This window comes from Eretmochelys imbricata, chromosome 6 (assembly GCF_965152235.1).
Source record: "Eretmochelys imbricata isolate rEreImb1 chromosome 6, rEreImb1.hap1, whole genome shotgun sequence".
Taxonomy (NCBI): Eukaryota; Metazoa; Chordata; order Testudines; family Cheloniidae; genus Eretmochelys; species Eretmochelys imbricata.
In genome coordinates, this window is record NC_135577.1 from 103,217,499 (window position 1) to 103,232,781 (window position 15,283).

A 15,283-nucleotide genomic window follows, 5' to 3' on the forward strand; every position below is an offset into this window, starting at 1 on the left:
AACAGCTGATCCACGTGGCTGCTGAGATTTTCTATCAGGCTTATGAGATTTTGAAATGTAGTTCATTGGCAGGCTGCCTCCAACAGTATAGACAAGGCATATGGGAGCAATGCTCTGATGCTACTCAGCAGTGCCCACTGGAATAATCTGGTAACCAGCCTAAATATAGACAGGTGTCAGTATTGTGCACGGGTTCCCCCTGGCTTCTGCTCTGTAAATCCTCACTTAAAAAACAGGGTAAACAATCAAAGTGAGGCACAGGGATTAACTTCTGTAACTCCTTTTAAACTCTGTTTTGAGACTAGTTATTTACACACTTTCATATGCATTTTGGTGCTTGAATTATAAGTAGTTCAGTAGAATCAGCCCTCCAGGTTTGTTCTGGTAAAGGTGATTAACTCTCTTTCTTTGTGTTCCATGTTCATGGCTCAGTATAGAGGTTTTTTTTCAAGCTACTTCATAAATTGCACAGAAAGGTAGTGTCTGAGGCACCTCCCCTGCCATTCATGAGATTGCCAGCCACTTCTGCTGCCCTTTGTTCACATAGCAGCCCTGTAGTAACTATTATTCTGATCAGTTATTAATTGGCATGACAGTAGTGCCAAGGAACTCTAGATAAGAGTCCAGGCCCATTTTGCTACTCTCTGAACAGGCAAGTAAGAGACCGTGCTCTTGTCCATGAGAGTTTATAACCTAGTTTGTCAGGACTCAAAAGGTGGGGATAATGGACATGTGGGGTGCGGTGGAGTGGGTTGGGAGGACAAGGTAACAACAGGATGATCTGTAGTAGTTTGCCTGGAACTGTCCTGTTAGGGAGAATATTTATGTACTTCTAGCTATCTTCAGAGCAATTGGTCGGTGTTCCTTTTCGGCGAAATTAGTCACACTGTACACCTTGCTTTCCATTTAATCTTCCCCTCCCATCTCAGCTGAAAATAGTGGAGAGACAGCTACAGTTCCCATCCCCAGAAGACAGAAGAATCCTTCCTTCAGTATTTGTTCTTTGTGAACATGGTCGGTTTTAATGTTTCTTGTTAATGCGCAGATATGCATCTAAATCCTTGTTCACTGGGAGCTGCCATTTTTTTTTGTTATAAATTTTTTTTATTCCGTACCTGAGTGTGACACTCTGTACCTTGAGGGAACACCCTACACCCCCATGTTCATCTTTATAAAATGATTGTGTGGTATCAAATGCAAAGTCTGTCATGTTGGGTGTCTTTGGAAGGCTCATAATGCACTGAACATGGTTGTCGTAGTGATGTTATGGTAATTGTTACAGTAATGTTATAGTAAGGTTATAGGTTATAATTTCATGTACATAGTGATGACGCTGAAAATATATCCTCATGGCTTAAAGCAAGCCCATGCAAAAACTCTCCAAGAACAGAGAGGCAGTTTACATCTCATCAGGGCATGGATGGGACAAACCCAGCCCAGCCTCACAGGAACAATGGACAGTGGCTTAGGCAGCAACAAAAGAATCTGTTAGAGCCCTTGAGGAAGTCACCCCCTTCCTTTGGGCAGTTTGGGACTGCGATGAGGTAATGCTCACCTGACTCTGAAGGGGCTGGGGGCAAAGCCAGGAGGGAAGAAAGGGCATGATAAAAGGGAGAGACATTTTGCCATGCTCTCTCTCTTCCACCTACATCTACAGACACCATCACCACCAAGCAGCTGAACCACTGATCAAAGGGGAGAGCCTGGCTGAAGAGCCAGCCTGTGGTAAGAAGCATCTAAGTTTGTAAGGACACTGAAAGTGTTAAAATCGGCTTAGAATGCATTTTGCTTTTATTTCATTTGACCAAATCTGACTTGTTATGCTTTGACTTATAATCACTTAAATCTACCTTTAAAGTTAATAAATCTGTTTGTTCTACCTGAAGCAGTGCATTTGGTTTGCAGTGTGTCAGAAACTCCCCTTGGGAGAACAAGCCTGGTACATATCAATTTCTTTGTTAAATTGACGAACTTATAAGCTTGCAGAGTCCAGTGAGCGTAACTGGACACTGCAAGACAGAGTTCCTAGGGTTGTTTCTGGGACCGGAGATAGTGGCTAGTGTCATTCACTTGCAAGTAGCTGGGAGCAGCTTACATGCCGGAGGCTGTGTGTGAACAGCCCAGGAGTGGGGATTCTCACAGCAGAGCAGGGTAAGGCTGGCTCCCAGAGTTAAGGATTGGAGTGGCCTAGGAGATCACTGGTCCAGACAACACCATAGGGGAATGTCACAGTGAGGGAATAGCTCTCCTGGAAAATTTTTGCTTTTGGCAATTAAACTCTCATATTTGCTGGTGCTGTAATATTATCCCAGAAGTACTGCCTACAGCTGCCTCATGAGGGAATGATGTTAAATCACATTGAATTGGCAAGATATATTGATATATTGCTGGAGTGATGTGTGCTATTGTATTAATTTCGATAGAATACATGGGCCCAGAGAGTCAAAGGTGTTAACATGACTCTTACTGTACAACATTAATAGTTTTTAAACAAGGTTTGGAATTCCAAGTACAGAGACCCCAGCCTGCTTAGTTCCACGGGAAACACACCATTAATTTTTTAACTCTTTAATAAAGAAACAGACGAAGAAGGAAACAGTTAAAGCATTTGAAATGTAAAATATGAAGTAAGGCATTTCATTGTAACAGTATCCCTTCTTCCCTTTCCCTTTGGCCGCAGAGTCTTAGAAGGAAAAACTCTTGTCTGACAGGCTCTTAGATGGTGTCAAAGATAATAACTGTTCTTTGTGGGGAGGGAAGTTAGTTGAGTTAGGCTGGAGCTGTTAAAGTCTGATCCTGTTTCCTAAATGACAGAACAAGACAAGTACACATGAAAAGAAAAGAACACAAAGATAGAAAATGCAGCTTCTGACTCTGGTATTGATTCTTACATGCAATCTCACTGCTGAAAATACACAATCACAGCACATGGTTTTATCAGCCACTCAGAGATCTGGCATATTTATACCAGCATTAGGCTGTATAGGTAGGGTTGCCAATTTTGGTTGGATGTATTCCTGGAGATTTCATCACTTGATGTAATCTTTAATTAAAGATTAATCTTTAATTCCTGGAGACTCCAGGCCAATCCTGGAGGGTTGGCAACACTAGGTATAGGGCATTGTTTTTAGCTGTCTCTCTGGTCACAGGCTAATAGCAGTATTGCAAAATACAGTCTTGGTCAGCTAAGCCAGATTCTTAATAAACAGAAGGCAAAAGGAAAGTAGGAACTGATAGAAAAGAGAAGAAATACAGTGGGGAGGGAAGAGGACACATAGAGGATTGGAGGGAAGTGTGTGTATGGGGTGCGGGGGAAGTCTCACGTTCCAGGTGATGTTTGGGATTTAGCCAGAGCCATTGGAAGAGGCGATGTTATCCGCGTTCTTCTCTCTGGCCTAGTTCGGGTAGGATATTTCTCAGGATCAGCACAACAAAGGCCCAACAGTGTCATGGTGATCCCTGAGACCCAGAAGACAGTGGGGGTTGGCAGCCATGGTGATGAAGTTTGCTCTTTTCAGTCCACCTGTCTCCCGTCTGGCAGTTTTTCAAACAACACAATTCTCGGTCTGGAATCTTTTCTTTTAAGGATCCCAAAAGGAAGTGATGGATGGAATAGCCCATCCGCTCATTATTTTGTCCACCCAGTAGACCTAATTTCTGATCCACCAATTTTAGTCCATTGATTTCTGGTTGCACACTTCTCTTGTTACCAGACATGATCTTTATGCAGTCAATGAGTTATAGCAGTAGATCTTTTTGTTTGGATTAACCCAATCTTTCTGCCTCCCTTTTTCATCTTTCCCCATCAACATTTACGTTATAAGTTAATGTGATATTTTATTATCTTTCATTCACATCTCACTGTTGAGCTCACAATTAGGGTAAATTTATATTTAAATATTACAACAGTGCTAAAGCAAGTACTAAGTAATATGAGAAACCTATTCAACTCTAGCACTTTCATATGTAAAAAGGCTGTTTTGGCCTCTTACAAAGTTGTCAAAAGCCACTGCAGATTATGTAACACTGACTAATAGTAGTTTATAGATTATCCTATGCTGTCTCCCAGCAGGAGATTAAGAATGTCACTTTCACTCCAGTTTAATACTAGAGTTGTGCAAATAATGGATATTTTGGGTTGCAGACCATTCCAAAAAATTGTGGGGAAAAGTTAGTTTTGGATAAAACCAAAAGCGGATTTTTTTTCAAAATTTTCAGTGACTCAAACTCAAGGGAAAAAAAAATTTCAGGTCATGTTAAATGTTCGTTTTGTTTCTAACCATTTAAAACATTTTTAAAAAAAAGCATAGGGAAATTTTGAAATGAAAAGTCATTTTGAACTGAATGTGTAATGTTTTGAAAATGTCAAAACAAAATGATTTTTTTCAGAATTTATTTTAATTTTTTGGACTGAAACAATTCATAGAAACCAACATGAATCTGTGAAATGTTTTGGTGTTGCTGAATCTGTGTTGCTGAATCTGCTGAAAAAAAGAATGGCAGAGAATTTCGTCCAGCTCTATTTAATACAGTGTCTCAAAATATTACAATGCAACAAACTTTGTTCCAATATATGCAGAGATGAAAGTAAGCCAGTACGGTCTGGTATGGTGTACTGGTAAAAAAGTGGCCTGTACACAGCCGACCATACTGGCAGGGCTGCTGATGGACGGGGGAGGAGCAAAAGGGGCAGAAGTCCTGGGCCTGGTGATTTAAAGGGGCCCTGGGCTCCCAGCAGCAGCCAGAGCCCCAAGGCCTTTAAATCGCCACCAGAGCCCCAGGTAGCGCAGGCCTGGCGGTGCTAAAGGGCTGACTGGGGGAGTCTGGCCCCAGCCCCACCCCTTCTGCTTGGGGCCCTGCCCCTTCCGGGGGCCCAGAGCCACCTCCCTGCCACCTTGCCCAGGACCTCGGCTGCTCTGCATACCAGTAAGTCCTTTAAGTTACTTTCACCCATGTATATATGTGATATTCTCTCCCTTTCCTCTTCCCTGCATGCTGGAAACAGTAATAAAAAATATAAAAAAGAGGCTATTTATCCATCTGTTTTGATTCATTAAAGGTATTTGAAATTCAACAGGCAAATACATCCAAATGAGGATCCGAGATTTCCCAGCTGCTGGGTGATTTAATTGTATATTGTCTTTGTTTTGACAGCTCTTTGTGAAGCAGCACTTCATTATAGCCACATGAGTTATTTTTATTTACTGTACAATTTTCATTCCCAGAATACAGCAGTGCTGTTTCCTCATGCTGCTTTTATAGGTACGCTGGCCTTGTGTGTTTACTATGATATCCAGGTACAAGACCCGATTCTCCTCTCACTTGCACCAGGTTTGTATAGGTTTGGCTTTGGTGAAATTACTGATTTTTACAAAAGTGTACTTAATAGCAGAATCAGATCTGTGGTGTTTAAGCTAGTGGCCTTAAACTGGTGTGCTAATGATATTTATGCACTTAAGCACTCTTCAGTCCCTTGAATGACATTTCATAACTCAACAAGGGATTGGGTAGTATCCTGCTGATGTGCTGGATTAGCAGATAATTTACTACCATCGCTCCCTCAATTTGTCCCAGTGGTTACAGAAGTGAGACATAGGCTGGAAGGTTTGTCAAAGGATTGGCAATAAGGAATTGCATTCATAGATATCTAAACAAAATATCTTTTAAACTACTGTCTTTTTCCTTGGCTAAATGTGTGACGGAGAAAAAAATTGCATCTTAATCCTGGGCAAATTCTGTGTATTAAAATGCTGTTTACTGGCTCTGAAGTGCAGGCCTTATGAAAGAGGCTAACGAAACGCAGTACAGTCATTGCTCCATGACATCTGGTTGAAGTTTTATTTTATGCTTAATTTTTTATAGACCACTGACTACAGTAGCTTTCGGTCAGAGGATTTCACAAAACAGTGGCTTTGCCTTTTGTAAGGCAGATAAGATTTATTAATTCTGATTTCAAATAACTCCTGCTGCCAATGGTCTCATGCAAAAATAATTGTGGTTGTAGGCATGAAAACAGAGTAGTGGGGGTTTCATCTTTACATTGAGGCAATTATATAATATATAATATTATATAAATTACTTTCAGGGGGCAAGAAAAGTTTGCCATGAATATACATCCTTGAGCAGACAAATAGTGATATGAAGGTACTTTATTTTCCCTGGTCAAAAATTTCAGAAATGACTGATTTTTGGATGCCTCAGATTTGGGTGCCCATTTTGAGCCACCTTAAAAAGGGCTGATTTGCAAAGGACAAAAGCTCAAACTTTCTGAAAGTCATGTCCCTTTAAGGTGTCTTAAATTGGGCACCCAAAATCACTAGTCACTTTTGAAAATCTTGGTCTCCGTGTATACACTTATTGCTTGCAGAATTATATTGGAAACGGAAGAATATACACAAACCAGAAAAGTGAGTGCATTGGCATTAAATGTTGTGTTTGCAAGGGCATTGTAAAGCAGGCATCATATCAAGTATTTGTTACTTTGAAGAACCAGGCCTCAGCAAGTACCATTAAGAAAAGCTCTGGCTATGGGTAAAGTGATCAAAATAGACCCTTGCTTTTGTCCACCATGTTTTGGTGCATTCATGAATATTTCGAAGTACTTTTGAACCATATCCTGCCATCAATCCACAAGTGTAACTCGCTGCTGAAATCAATCGGGAGTTCTGCATGAAAATGTCACCTCTCCAACCAATCCAGCTTTCAGTGGCTAAAATAATGTTCTGCTCTGACCATCTCATCTCCAGCCCTCTACATGGACTCCCTCTCTTTCCACATAAAGTTCAAAATCCTCAACCTCACTTTTAAGGCTTTGTCTACACTGGAACTTTGTTGGCAAAACTTTTGTTGTTCAGGAGCGTTAAAAAAACTCTCACACCCCGAACGACAAAAGCTTTACTGACGAAAAGTGCTGGTGTGAACAGTGCTTTGTCGGCAGGAGTGCTCTCCTGCCGACAAAGCTGCTGCCGCGTGTGGTGGGTGGAAGTTTTTTGGTCGGTAGGAGAGCTTTCTCCTGCCGCCAAACAGCAGCTACACTGCGTGCCTTTTAGTGGCATGGCTGAAGTGGCACAGCTATGTCACTAAAAGCTGTGTCGTGTAGACAGAGCCTAAGGCTCTGCACAGCTCTGCCCTGCCTGCCTCACATCTTTGGTTGCTCCCCAGTCACCCACAGCGCTCTGCCCTCTGGGACGCCTAGCTGCTTCCTTCCTCTCCACTCTTTGGTGTTCTTGCTCTTAGGTTTTTCACACTGCTACCTATGCATGGAAAATGCTCCATCTAACTATTGCAAGCTGCCTCTCTCTCATTCAGAACCTGCTTGAAAACACATTTCTTTGCTCTTTTTTCTTTCCATCACTGACTTTCCACTTCTGTCTGAGCTACCCCTCTCCTCTTGACCTACCTCAGTCACTTCTTATAAAGTCAAAGCTTATATGGTTCTCTTCATCTATTATCTGACTCCTATTATGTTTTAACCCTCATCTTCCTTTTTTTCCCACCCCTTCCTTTATCTATCATCCTTTTCTTTGTCTAATTTTAGATTGCAAGCTCTTTGGGTATGCAACATATATTTATTTCATCTCTGTAAAGTAACGTGCAAACATTTATATAGCACCATAATCTAAGTGGATAGCAGACTACAGCCATTGCATGTTTTTTAGGGGGTGAGGCATACATGAAGCTAGAAATAATTGTTTTTTTGGGGGGAAGGGAATTTGCCCCTCTGCTGGTTATTTCAGAAGTATAATTAGAAGAGAAAATAGTAAAAGGGAGGCATTATGAGCAGGAAACTCCTAGCAGCTATTGAATATTGGTTTAATCTGTTGGAGCAAATGACAACTGACACTCGCAGAGGATCTTCCCCCTTCTTTATCCTAGTGAACTGAAGAGACTTCGGCAGGCTATGATGCACCAAACTGAATGATATAGTCTTTGATGAAGATGTCTCCTCCACTTTTAATTTAGGACCAATATTAAATATCCATCTTTATTTTGCTGTCTTCCATTTATAACATGTTCAGGTATACTTATAAATGTTTTAAAAGTATTTGTTTTTCTCTTTCAGCAATTAATGAATTTCCTGAAGATGTATTTACAAATAAGGAGCGGCAGGAGGGAGCAGTGCTGTTTCATATTATAGGTGTAAGTTTTGTCCTACCATGGTTTCTTTTTGTTTTCCTTTTTTTATTTAGTTGCAAGAAGTTACTCAGTCCCATTGCCCTTTCTTAGTGGAACTCTGTAAATCAGCAGATATTTAATAGTGCATTTGCAAACAAATTCTCAAATAGCAGAAACCGACTAGAGCACTTTAAAAACTGTACATGCAAGCCTAAATGAGCAGTGTTTGTGCATTCATCTCAGTTAGGGGTGAAATCTTGGCCTCACTGAAATCAATGGGAGTTTTTTGGCACTGATCTCAATGGAGCTAGAATTTCACCCTGTATGGGCAGGTATGGATTCCAGTTGTCCTCTGTGCAAGAATGGATGATATGGGGTCTCCCTGTTCCCTCTCCTGTCCATTGGGAATCTGTGCAAAAGAAACAAGGATAAGGCCCTTAAAGCCTAAGGGAATACAGATGAAATCTGGGCTTGATGTCTCATTGCAGAAACCCAAAAACATTTAAAGGTCTTGTGGCCCAGTCTTGCAGTCCCAGCTCTGGGAAAGTAATACTAAATGGGAGATTTGCTTGAGTGAGGACTTCAGGATTGGTCCCATTTTGAAAATATATATCCCATAACTCACATAGAGCAACAGGAGGACAACATGTGCTCACGAGGCAATCACAGCCCCTGAGATGTTTGCAAATGGGAGCCAAGGTCAGGGACCGTTTCTTTTGGGGATGTGATTGTTCTTTGTACATGGCACATCTTGGTGTTGCTTTTGCCTTCAGTATCTACCCAGGTAATTCATTGAAAACATGAGTGATTACTGCTTTTCCTCCAAAGTACTGTCTGTTATTATCATGTACCTTACTCTACCATAGCACCCAATTACATCAAATTACTGCATTTTCATTCCCCAACTTTCCAAACCGTCCCTCCCTAAGCATACTGTTAAGTAGAAGAACATATTGATATTTTTATACCATAACTTCATCAATACAGTTTTTTTGTAGCAGATAGAAATGGAGCCACATATTCATGTGAGTTTGTTTATACATTATTTGAATAAACATTCTGTCATTTTCCTCTCCCTTTTTTACATACATGATGTGACTGAGTTACATTTTTTCTTTTTTCCCACAGGCTCTTTATATGTTCTATGCCTTGGCTATAGTATGTGATGACTTCTTTGTTCCCTCATTAGAGAAAATTTGTGAGGTAAGTGAAAGAGAAATTTAACCACCTTTTGTAAATCTGTTCCTTGTAGGTTTTAGGATTGGATGTTTTGTGCCATCCAATGGCTGCCTGAAGTTCTTTAGTAAATGGGTTTGATGGCCTCAATCCATTTGTCAGTGGACAGGGCTCCATATCACAAATCCACTACAGTTAGCGCTAATTGGCACCCTTGACAGCAATCTTGGCAAAGAGGCTAATGACTGAATGAGCACGACCACATGATTTCCTCTGTCACAGATCTGAAGCACATTGGTGGGGCAGTATAGGGGGTGATGTAAGGATTAGATGGGTTTGTTACTATGATCCTTGTTTTAACAGCCACTTGGAAAAAGAAGAGCTAGAGATATTTATATTAATTTGCTAGCTATGGGTGTTTTTCTGCCAGCAAGACTCTAATCAGTCAGAGGAAGAGATGTGCTTGTGCTGTTTTCCTAGCCTGTTGGGATTGGGTGTGATGAGGTGGAAGAGAGTTAATGTATGGAAATAACTATCAGGTAGACTTTTCAAAAGCACCCAGCATTGGCTTAACTCTGTCCATCTGAAGTCAGTGAGAGTTTTATTATTAGTTTCAGTAAGAGCATAGTTAAGTCAATGCTAAGCACTTTTGAATAGGATGAATAATTGGAAAGGGAGAATATAGTCATTATAACTAATGAAGTCAGTTATTTTATCTACAGGCCCCATTTGAACCAGATCTGTGAAATTTAACTAGAAAATGTAGTGCAGTATATATAATATATTGTGCCAGGGTTGGGCCAGATGGCTACAGGAAAGTGATAGAAGGCAGATGTATTAGCCCCAGGTTAAGCAGGTCCCTTTTCCCTGGGTAAGGTAACAGGGAAGGCTCCAGAACAATCAGGAACTTTCTGGAAACAATTAAGGCAGACAGGCTGATGAGAACACCTGCAGCCACTCAAGAAGCTGATGGAATCAATTAATGCAGGCTAATCAGGGCACCTGGGTTTAAAAAGGACCTCACTTCAGTTTGTGGCATGCGTGTGAGGAGCTGGGAGCAAGAGGCACTAGGAGCTGAGAGTGAGAAAGTGTACTGCTGGAGAATTGAGGAGTACAAGCATTATCAGACACCAGGAGGAAAGGTCTTATGGTGGGGATAAAGAAGGTGTTGGGAGGAGGCCATGGGGAAGTAGCCCAGGGAACTGTAGCTGTCACACAGCTATTCCAGAAGGCACTCGAGACAGCTGCAATCCATAGGGCCCTGGGCTTAATCCAGAGTAGAGGGCGGTCCTGGGTTCCCCCCAAACCTCCCAACTCCTGATCAGACACAGGAGGAGTTGACCTGGACTGTGGGTTCATGAGAACGGCCAAACTGAGCGCTGCCGTGAATCTCCAAGGCAAGCAAATCTGCCAATAAGCGCAAGACCCACCAAGGTAGAGGAGGAACTTTGTCACAATATATACAATTAAGAATAATAATCTGCTATTATATTAAAACATTCATTTACAGCACTTTACAAACTTATTAATCAGATACTAGTTAGAATTGACCAGGATAGAGGGAAAATTAAACTTTTGATCCAAAATTTATTTTGGTGAAAATTTTCCAACCAACTATAGAATTGATTGTAAAATAGAAAACCTTATTTGGAGACGGGGGGGGGGCGGTTTGACATAATTTCATATTAACAGAAATTTTTTGATCAGCTGTTCTAGCGAGTAAAGGCATCTTTTTTCCCATCCTCTGGACACATGTGCAGAACTCCAACAAACAACAGTACTAGTTACATATACTTATCAACAAGAGAACAGATGGAAGAAGATTGTAGCAGCGAATACTTGCTGTTTTCAGATGTGCTATCGGCATACTTTTAGATACATGATATATAAGATGTATCATAATGTTGCTGTTTCTGCTGTTGATCCTTCATAAAATCTATTCTGCTTGTCTAGGTATCTCCAGAATGCTAGACAGCTAACAAGAATCCAGAGTAGTTAGCACATCTGTGCTGAACTCTATCAGCTATATTATTGGTGATAGATCGTCTTAGAGAGCTGTGTGTTGTGCTTCTATGCCATGAGTTCCTTATGAAGCACTTCCTGCCAGCTCAGAATGTTGCAGAGTGCCTGAAAAATACTTTGACCTGCTTCATGTATCGCTAGGCACTCTTCTATCCTTGGAAGTGGGATGGGATATTAAAGATGAGTCTAGAGATTCAAAAAAGAAAAACTTTCCCATAATATTGCCTTTATAGTGTAAAGGAAAGATCCTCAGCTGGTGTGAATAGGCCTAGCCCAATTGTGGAGCTAGGTGCATTTACACCAACTGAGGCTCTGGCTCAAAAGCTCTAAGGTAACTGCATTCAGATTAGAGCTCAAGAAGCAGTGTAACAAAAATAGATCTCTCTGTGGGACACAGTCCTCTCTCTAGTTCTACACTGGTCTAATTTCATATACCTCATTGAAGTTCACATTAGAATAAGCGAGATCAGAATCAGGCCCACTATTTGCAAGACATATTCATATAGGTTATATTTTACTCTCACTTCTGTTACCAAATTTTACAAGCTTGGTATCCCCTTTAACTCTTGAATTACTCATGACTTCACTCTAAAAACTGGTTTCAGAGTAACAGCCGTGTTAGTCTGTATTCGCAAAAAGAAAAGGAGTACTTGTGGCACCTTAGAGACTAACCAATTTATTTGAGCATGAGCTTTCGTGAGCTACAGCTCACTTCATCAGATGCATACCGTGGAAACTGCAGCAGACTTTATATATACACAGAGAATATGAAACAATACCTCCTCCCACCCCACTGTCCTGCTGGTAATAGCTTATCTAAAGTAATCATCAGGTTAGGCCATTTCCAGCACAAATCCAGGTTTTCTCACCCTCCACCCCCCCACACAAATTCACTCTCCTGCTGGTGATAGCCCATCCAAAGTGACAACTCTTTACACAATGTGCATGATAATCAAGTTAGGCCATTTCCTGCACAAATCCAGGTTCTCTCACTCCCTCACCCCCCTCCAAAAACCCACCCCCATACACACACAAACTCACTCTCCTGCTGGTAATAGCTCATCCAAACTGACCACTCTCCAAGTTTAAATTCAAGTTAAACCAGAACATCTGGGGGGGGGGGGGGAGGTAGGAAAAAACAAGAGGAAATAGGCTACCTTGCATAATGACTTAGCCACTCCCAGTCTCTATTTAAGCCTAAATTAATAGTATCCAATTTGCAAATGAATTCCAATTCAGCAGTTTCTCGCTGGAGTCTGGATTTGAAGTTTTTTTGTTTTAAGATAGCGACCTTCATGTCTGTGATTGCGTGACCCTATTCATGTCTGTGATTGTTTGACTCTAAAAACTGTTCATTCCTGAGCGTTCAACCTTCTAGAATCCCCATCTGAGTGGTCTTTCTCTAATCCGCTTGGTTAGTTAAAATATGTATCCCCTAACCTAGTGGGACACCAGTTAGATAATATTATCCACGTACATTATAATATTTGATGTGCCCAAAGCATGTAGTCTATATCTCATATATAGGCTTTTTCAACCTTTGAGCTGTATCATAGTGGGAGTTCATTCTTTCACGGTATTGTGACAGAGAAAATAAAAGGATTCTATCTGTAACTATAAAAGTGTGCTATGTAAAAAGACCAGCAATGCTGAAGTAATAGGTACTTTTCTTTCAGAAATTACACTTGAGTGAAGATGTTGCTGGAGCCACTTTCATGGCCGCAGGAAGCTCGACCCCAGAATTATTTGCATCTGTTATAGGTAAGGGATCTGCTCAATAGCATGTGCAACAGTTGCCATTAAAATGTCAGGAGGTGAGATTATATATTTTATTGGGCCAACTTCTGCTCTTCTTCAGCTCTGTGTAGCTCAAAAGCTTCTATCTTGTATAAAAGATATTACCTCACTTACTTTGTCTGTCTCATATCCTGGGAGCAATATGGCTACAACAACACTGCAAACAAATTAAAAGTCAGGAACAGATCCTCATCTTAGATTTCAATGGAGCTATGACAATTGACACCAGCTGAAGATCTGCCCCTCTGTATTACTGAGTGGTTTTCCATGCAGTGGTATCTGAAAGTGCCACCATTCTTCCCTATATTTAGAGCAGGAGATAACTGAGTTAACAGGTTTTAGATTCTGATGTTCTGCTGGGTTCCATTCTGCAGCTGACTCCATTAAATACTCAAAATCTGCAACAATGATACTGTACTACCACACATTCTCCTCAAGGTTTGAGAAGATACAACTTGTACTAAACATACCTGGGTGGTGAAAACTCAGATTTTTTAATGCCATCCACTGGAACAAATTTTCCTTCAGTTAAATTTGTGCAACCTTATTGACATCAATGAGAGCCGAATTTTTAAGGAGAATATACATAAATATAGTAAAGCCCACATAAGGCCATATCATCTATCTACTCCAAGGCATCTAATCCACAGATACACTCCCCTACATAGAGGGGATGTGATAGCATCACAGGATCCATAGTATCAAAGTCTGTGTGTCAAACAGGATTGTTTTAGCTAAAAACAAAGCTTCAGAATGGTCATGGGAGCATTCTTCTTTGGCCTCTGTCATGTTAGGTAGTTATATGGCCTCTGTTACCTTGGTATCTGAGTGCCTCATAACACCCTTGTGAGGCAGGCAAATACTATTTTCTCCATTTTATAGGTGAGTAACTGAGGCTGAGATAGATTAAGTGACTTGCCCACATCACTTAGGAAGTCTGTGGTGGAGCAGGAAATTGAACCTGTGTTTCCTGAGTCTTAGGCAAGTCTCCACCCACTAGATCATATGTCCTATCAAGAGTGCACCCAGACTATACACAAGGTGGCAGCTAGGAGTTCTTTGAAGGTCGTGCCGTCCCTGCAGATGTTAAAGGGACAGAAATCTAAATGTTAATTGTCCAGGGGAAAGTTCCTCTGCTTTATTGTAACATTTGAAGTCAATTAGATTGTAGAGTTCTGATGTCACTAGAGGTGTTTTATATCTCCCTTTGAGAAAATATGCATACAAAATAGCTGCTAACTGTCCCCAAAACTTCAGAAGGTGCAGCTGATATGTGTACTCATTATTGACCTAATTTTGGTTAAACATTTAAATGATCACAGATTTTTGTTGTTCACAGTTAATACCCGTTTTGAACAAATAGGCATTGCCAGTAATGAAGTGATAGGGGTTAATTGTGACTGTATTACTCTCTTTCCAGGTGTATTTATCACTCATGGTGATGTAGGAGTTGGGACCATTGTTGGGTCAGCAGTTTTCAACATCCTTTGCATTATTGGTGTCTGTGGAATATTTGCGGGACAGGTTAGTAGGTTACCTTTCTTTTGGCTCTGTTGCTTAGTTTTTTCTTTTGCATGGAAAATGTTTGAGAAATATTGGAACGCTAATGGAAAATGAGCATGAAAGGGTTGTTAAGACAAGGGAAGTGATCATGTTAGAAATAATTCAGACACATTTTACAAACAGGTAATGTTGCAAAATAGTGGTTGTCTCAGCTTTCCAAAGTGGACAGTACCTGATATTCAGATGAAGGTGATTCCTTCCCATGTGCCGTTATGTCCTCAGTCAATTGGTCAGTATAAACGGGGAGAAAAAAAATCCTTCCTGACCCCTGTGGAGAGTTATTTATACTCTAAAGCATTTGATCACCCTTCTTCGTAGGAAGCATTTCTGAATATCACAATTTTTTATTAAATCTGATATACCTCCGAAATAAAATTAAGAGAGAATTGATCACTTGCAGAACTGCAGCAAGTTTTACTTTGCTTCTTGTTCACCTAAAACCATGACCAATGAAAATACCATTAGTAAGAAATACATTTAATTAATGGAGACATTTATAAGGTTTTTATTAATGGTGGTAATTATAGATACATTTTAGGGCCTAATCTGGCAAACACATAGGCATATAATTTTTAATGTATCCCCATTAGATCTCAATTGACTTTAGAGG

General features: G+C 40.6%; 1 protein-coding gene across 1 annotated transcript in view; it reads left to right on the plus strand.

The window, feature by feature from the left end:
• Window positions 1–15,283, plus strand: part of SLC24A4 (solute carrier family 24 member 4) — a 126,009-nt gene that overhangs the window by 76,937 nt on the left and 33,789 nt on the right. Inside the window, exons 3-6 of the mRNA XM_077820406.1 lie at window positions 8,063–8,139; window positions 9,244–9,318; window positions 12,990–13,074; window positions 14,531–14,634. Of these exons, the coding sequence (XP_077676532.1) occupies window positions 8,063–8,139; window positions 9,244–9,318; window positions 12,990–13,074; window positions 14,531–14,634 (341 nt within the window). The remainder of the gene's footprint in view (window positions 1–8,062; window positions 8,140–9,243; window positions 9,319–12,989; window positions 13,075–14,530; window positions 14,635–15,283) is intronic.